This window comes from Bison bison, unplaced genomic scaffold (genome assembly GCF_000754665.1).
Source record: "Bison bison bison isolate TAMUID 2011002044 unplaced genomic scaffold, Bison_UMD1.0 scf7180017864453, whole genome shotgun sequence".
NCBI classification, from domain to species: domain Eukaryota; kingdom Metazoa; phylum Chordata; class Mammalia; order Artiodactyla; family Bovidae; genus Bison; species Bison bison.
The window spans coordinates 559,864-566,216 of record NW_011495015.1 but is presented as its reverse complement, the minus strand read 5'-3'; the positions used below and the strand labels follow the sequence as shown (position 1 = coordinate 566,216).

The 6,353-nt window shown below is 45.5% G+C and overlaps 2 protein-coding genes across 4 annotated transcripts in view; one reads left to right on the top strand and one right to left on the bottom strand.

Moving 5' to 3' along the window:
- The window catches only part of SPIRE1 (spire-type actin nucleation factor 1), a 145,388-nt gene that overhangs the window by 122,540 nt on the left and 16,495 nt on the right, over window positions 1–6,353 (bottom strand). The window contains exon 1 of one of the 3 annotated variants that reach the window (XM_010859060.1): window positions 3,645–3,691. The exons of 1 other annotated variant lie outside the window; for it this stretch is intronic. In XM_010859060.1, coding sequence (XP_010857362.1) covers window positions 3,645–3,650 — 6 coding nt within the window. In that variant the 5' untranslated portion in view covers window positions 3,651–3,691. Of the gene's footprint in view, window positions 1–3,644; window positions 3,692–6,353 lie in introns of those variants that run through there. One more of the 3 variants, XM_010859061.1, reaches the window with a different exon arrangement.
- Window positions 2,467–5,720, top strand: LOC105002448 (S-methyl-5'-thioadenosine phosphorylase). Its single transcript, XM_010859063.1, has one exon. It carries the CDS (start codon window positions 3,685–3,687, stop codon window positions 4,534–4,536), a length of 852 nt encoding a protein of 283 aa, XP_010857365.1. The 5' UTR covers window positions 2,467–3,684; the 3' UTR covers window positions 4,537–5,720.

The following is a 6,353-nucleotide window of genomic DNA, read 5'->3' as shown; positions in this document are numbered from 1 at the left end:
CGCTTGCCACAACTAGAGAAAAGCCTGAGCAGCAACGAAGACCCAGCACAGACAAAAATAAAAAAGTAAAATTTTTTTAAAAAGTAGAGTTGAGGATTAGCCCGTCCCAGGCCTGCCTAACTCCAGAGCTCCCAATGGGGCGAAAAAGATTTCAAAGAGAAGACAGGAGTCAGCCCCACAGAACAAGAAATATAGCAGAGCCCACCTTGCTGGTCAGGAGCCTGGGTGCAAAATCTCAGAACTTTGGAGCTGGCTGGTTAAACTTCTGATAGCTTAAAACTGGCCAAGTGGCAGTATTCAGACCACAGAAATCAGTGCTGCTTTGTTCTGAAAGCCTGTTCACCAACACGGCAAATTCAAGTGATGAAGTCTGACTTCACCAACCTGGACGTTACTGAGGAGAGAAGGGCTGCTCATCTTTTCCCTAAGCAGCTGCTGGCTCCACAGCCAGGGAGGAGCAGGGTCCCCACGTGCAAGTGTCACAGGAAGCCCCAACTACTCCTCTCCAGCACCCACTGCCCCGGCACTTCACCTGCCATGAGAGCACCAGCACTAAGAGCCCCCTGCCCGTGTTCCACTGACAGCAATGGGGACAGAAGCCACAGGCCCCATGACGTATCTCGCCACCTCACATCCCACAGGGCTCCACAGGCCCCCCTCTAGGTCAGCGCCCTCTCCTCCCTACTCTTGGAATCCTCCTGTCATGCACACTAGGGGTTCCCTGTACCTTCATTTCTCTGAGCCTCCCCCTTCCCTGCTTGCTCTAACCTGAGTCTGATCTCCCCAAAGGGCAGTGCTGGCCCTGGCTGGCCTTTCTATAACAATTCTCAATCACTGGCCTGGAATTGGGAAGACATGCTCCTTGCTTCCCAGGTGCTTCTTCACTTTCTCCCTGCCTCCTCTGTGCCTTCTCCTTGAAGCCCTCCTGCTCTCCCTCTCCCATCCCAGACCACATTCACACTCCTCTCAGCACCAGGACGTGACCTGCTGCCTCATTGTCCTGTTCCCCCTCCACTCTCCGTGGTGTCAAAGGAACCCTTCATACCCTGGCCCCTCCTCTGCTCTAGTAAGGTCTCTTCCACCCAACCTCAGCCAGCCAGCACCATGGCAATACAGCGACTTCCTCTCTCCCCAAAAGTGCGGCTACCCATCACCCCCATCTCAAGGGTGCCCCTCCAGCTTTCCAGTTTATTCCCTCTGCTGCTGCTGCTGCTGCTGCTAAGTCGCTTCAGTTGTGTCCGACTCTGTGCGACCCCATAGACGGCAGCCCACCAGGCTCCCCCGTCCCTGGGATTCTCCAGGCAAGAACACTGGAGTGGGTTGCCATTTCCTTCTCCAATGCATGAAAGTGAAAAGTGAAAGTGAAATCGCTCAGTCGTGTCTGACTCTTAGTGACCCCATGGACTGCAGCCCACCAGGCTCCTCCATCCACGGGATTTTCCAGGCAAGAGTACTGGAGTGGGGTGCCATTATTCCCTCTAGGATCTGACTAATCATTTCTTGACCCCACTAGGACTTATGATCACCAATCCTGTGCTCTTTTGACCCTCTCACCTTCTTTGGCTACACCACACTCTGCTTAAACCCCACTCTTCACCAACTCACCACCTGCCTTTGACAAGTGAATGTGGCTGGAGTAAAACAAAAAACTATACCAACTGATCTTGCTTTAAATTCATTTAAGTTTACAATCCTGCCTCTTACATGGCTGGTTAATGCAGCCCAGAAGCCACCAACACTTCCTCAGCCCATCGACTGCCCCACTGCCCCACCTCACCATCTTCCTGCCTCCTCTCCCATCCCCCAAGCACCAACAAGGACCCTGGTGCCAAGGACACTGTGAGGACTGCAGTCCTGAGAAGAGCACATCCACAAATGCCGCCATCACGTCTGACCGTCCTGAACACCTTCCATACACATCTTCTCTGTCTTCCTTACTCTGCGTGGACCGTCCTCACCCTGTGTGACTCCAATTCCCAGGGCCTTCATTTGTGCTCGACCCCCACCCCCCAAGGACAATTCTCCCCTCTATTCTGCACCAGCAGTATTCCCGTCTATGCTGAATCATTCCTGGATCAAGGTACAAATACAGTTACTTCTTTTATTAATTTTATTAATAATATTATTAATAAAAAATAAATCAAAGCTAGCAACTATTTGGGTTCCCACTTTCCTCTCCAGCTTTCATCCCAACTCCCCTGCTGCCCAGGGTCAGCCGGCCTCCAAGGTGGCCCAGTGATCCCCATGCCTGGCTCCCTGACTCTTACACAGTCCCTCCCAGTGTCCCCGGGATCTACAGAAAAAAGCTCAGGTGACAGCCTGTTACTTCTACAGCCAGGTCATCAGAGACAGTCTAGCCTCTGGATCTCTCAGATCACCTGTCTGGGAGGAAGCCAGCTGCCATGCTGCCAACTGGGGAGCCTGTTCAGTGACGAACCAAGGCCCCATCAGCAGCCACGGGAGGAGCTGCCATGGAAGAGAGCCTCCAGCCCTGCCGAGCCCTCAGATGACTGCAGCCCTGGCCAATATCCTAACTAATACCTCCTGAGAAACTGGGCCAGAAGCACTCACAAGAGCCATTCCTGAATTCTCGACCCACAGAAATGGTGGCAGAGCAAATTTTTACTGTTTTAAGCCACTAAGTTTCAGAGTTATTTGTCATATAGTAGATAACTAACCTACAGTTTACAGAAAAATGCCTCAATAAGCTTTGTTTACTGTCTCCAATTTCTTTCTTCTTTTAAATTCACTCTAGTACAGCTTTTGCCCCCACACCACTACACCAAAACCACTTGTCTGTAACCACCACATTGTTAAACTCAATAATCAATTCTTAGTTCTCATCTTACTTATCTATTAAATATTTCATGCAGCAGATCTCTTCCTCCTGGATAGACTTTATTTACTCGGTTTCCTGGACACAACCCTCTAATGGTTCTTCTGCTTTTCTGGTCGATTCTCTACTGGTGTCTCCTCATCTCACCACTCTCTTAATGCTAGAGTATCCCAGGGCTCAGCCCTAAGCCCCTTCTCTTCTCTGTCTCCCCACATTGCTTCAGTGACGTCAAAAAACTCATATAGTCCGACAATGGCCTTTAAGGTCTCACATCCTTGCTAATCAAAGTGTGGTCCACTGGCAGCAGCATTACCTGAGAGTTTATCTCTGACTCCACTCAAAACCAACCAAATCAGAATCTGATTTTAACTAGACCGCTGGGGGTATGTATGCATATTAAAGTTTGAGAGGCACTGCCTTTGTGATCTGGTACCCCATTGCTCTCTGCTCCCACCACACTGGGCTCCGGCCATCTAGGGATTTCAGCAGGTATATCCCCACCCTTAGGACCAGAACAGTACCATCCCATCTGTCTGAAATGCTCTTCTCCAGATACTTGCTCCCTAACCTCCATCAAGACTTGGATCATCTGTAACCACTTTGGGAGGTCAATGCTAATCACCTTGTTAAAAAGTACAAACCCACCACCATCACTACTACCACCATGCTCCCCATCACAGTTATCCATACAACTTTTCTCCAACATACACATAACCTTCCACATACTAACCTTTACTTATCATATTTATTCTCTATCTTCTTCAAGTATAATGCAAGTATCTGTGGGCTGAGCTGCTCTGTTCCCCACCTGCATTCAGAGCGTGGCCTCTGCTCCTTCCTCGCCAGACATGTCCTCAGGTGCCACTCCCGCTGCCGTGAAGATTGGAATAATTGGCGGAACAGGCCTGGATGATCCAGAAATCTTAGAAGGAAGAACCGAAAAATATGTGGATACTCCATTTGGCAAGCCTTCTGATGCCTTAGTTTTGGGGAAGATAAAGAATGTTGATTGCGTCCTCCTTGCAAGGCATGGGAGGCAGCACACCATCATGCCTTCGAAAGTCAACTATCAGGCGAACATCTGGGCTCTGAAGGAGGAGGGTTGCACACATGTCATAGTGACCACAGCTTGCGGTTCCTTGAAGGAAGAGATTCAGCCTGGCGACATCATCATTATTGATCAGTTCATTGACAGGACTACCAGAAGGCTTCAGACCTTCTATGATGGAAATCATTCCTGTGCCAGAGGAGTGTGCCATATTCCAATGGCTGAGCCATTCTGCCCTAAAACAAGAGAGGTCCTCATAGAGACTGCTAAGAAGTTAGGACTCCGGTGCCACTCAAAAGGGACAGTGATCACCATTGAGGGACCTCGTTTCAGCTCCCGGGCAGAAAGCATCATGTTCCAGACCTGGGGGGCAGATGTTATCAACATGACCACAGTTCCAGAGGTGGTTCTTGCTAAGGAGGCGGGAATTTGCTACGCAAGTATCGCCATGGCGACAGATTATGATTGCTGGAAGGAGCATGAGGAAGCGGTTTCAGTGGACCGGGTCTTAAAGACCCTGAAAGAAAATGCCAATAAAGCCAAAAGCTTACTTCTCACTACCATACCTCAGATAGGATCCATGGAATGGTCAGAAACCCTCCATAATATGAAGAAAATGGCCCAGTTTTCTGTTTTGTTACCAAGACATTAAAACAGCATGGCTGCCCAGGAGACTTTGAAATTCCAGTCCTTTTGGGAATTCCTGCTTGAGAAAACATAGAAAAGATATGCAGCTTTCATGCCCTTGCTCCCCAAGGAAGAAGTGATAAGACATTGCACTCATCAGAGATGCCTTCTCAAAGACTTGGACTGCTTCAAATAATTGAAGGAAAGCAAATTACACTTCCAGAAAAGAAAAAAAAGAAGACACCTTTCACCATTCCCCTATTAAATTTGTAACAATAAAGGTAGTCAGTAATATTCCTGTGCTGCCAAGGAATCTGAAGAAGAAAAGCTCTTAGACTATTTACTGGTGTGACGGTAAGTTGGTATAGTCTTTTTTGAGGGCAGTTTGGTAAAATGTATCAAAGGCTTAAAAAATACTCTTTGTGCTGGTTAAACTCCTAGGAATTTATCTTTAAGGAATTATCAGAGATACATATAAATAATTATGAATAAAGAAGGATGTATAACATAGTTATCATAGCAAATATTCAAAACAATCTGAATATCTAACAAATGGAGGTAAATCATGGTCAAGCTCTTAATTAGACTGTGAAGCAGCCAACTGAACATCGTAGCTTCACATAATGTACAAAAGACATTGTTGCTGTATAATATGGAATGAGGATATGTAAGCATTTTACAATACTGATTTTGTTTTAAAATTCTACATAGTTATGTACAAAGAATAGAAAGAAATATATGCACTCTTCTGTTATTGTATTTGGGAAGAGGGATACTGGATAATTTTTTATTTTATTTTTTCCATTTCTTCACATTTTTCTACAATGAATATAATTGAATAGTGAAGTTTTAGAAATAAAAATGGGATTAGAAAGATCCAGTTCTTGAAAACCCACTGTTTTTGGTAATGCAACAGAAGTTAAAATGGCACTGCTAAGAGGAGTTCTGTTTGAGTTCCATCTTTATATTGTTAAAAAGGCCATTAATGACTGTATGGTTAGAACAGTATTTGGATTTGCAACAATGTGAGAAAAGCTGAGTGTTTAATATGGAGCTAATCTTAAATTATTTAAGAGACCATATACACACATTATAGTGTGTGAGATATTTTTAAAACTGGTATTTGACTTTTTGTTTCTACACCTTTTCATGATTTGATGAATTATTTTACATGAGTTGAGTTTTTTTAAATAAAAAAGTGGAAGCTTCTTACTGTTTTTTATTCTTAATTTTAAAGGAATGTGGTTTGTTTTCTTATCAGAGAGAGATCATTTTTCCCTCAGAATTACTCCTCACTGTAGTCTGTTACTCAGTCCTTTAGTAATGTATATCTCTTGGCTGTTTAAAGAGAATGTAGAATGAATGTGTTTATGTCTAAGGAATTGTCTTCAAGATAATGAGCTGCTAACTGTAAATAATAAACCAGTTACCCTTCAGCGTTAATACAGAGCTGTCTGGGTTACATGTAAGTATGGCTCTTGGACTCTGATGCAGCATTTCAGCTCTGTGCATGAGACAGCCACAGAGGACGTGATGAATCTGAACCCAGGGTTCTCTGGCTCTGTACACCATGATTGTTTTCACTACCCTGTAATATATGCTATGCCTTACTATCCTTCTTTCTTGGTAGACATCTGAGGATGTCAAGGCCGAAATGTAGGCATTTTTCTTGTTCCTTCAAAAGTACGGTGGTTTCCAAATTCCGTTCAGTTCAGTTCAATCATTCAGTTGTGTCCGACTCTTTGTGACCCCATGGACTGCAGCACGCCAGGTCTCCCTGTCCATCACCAACTCCCGGAGTTTACTCAAACTCATGTCCATTGAGTCAGTGATGCCATCCAA

Excerpts from the sequence above, each read along its gene's own strand:
- LOC105002448 (XM_010859063.1), top strand. The coding sequence starts at position 3,685 with ATGTCCTCAGGTGCCACTCCCGCTGCCGTGAAGATTGGAATAATTGGC.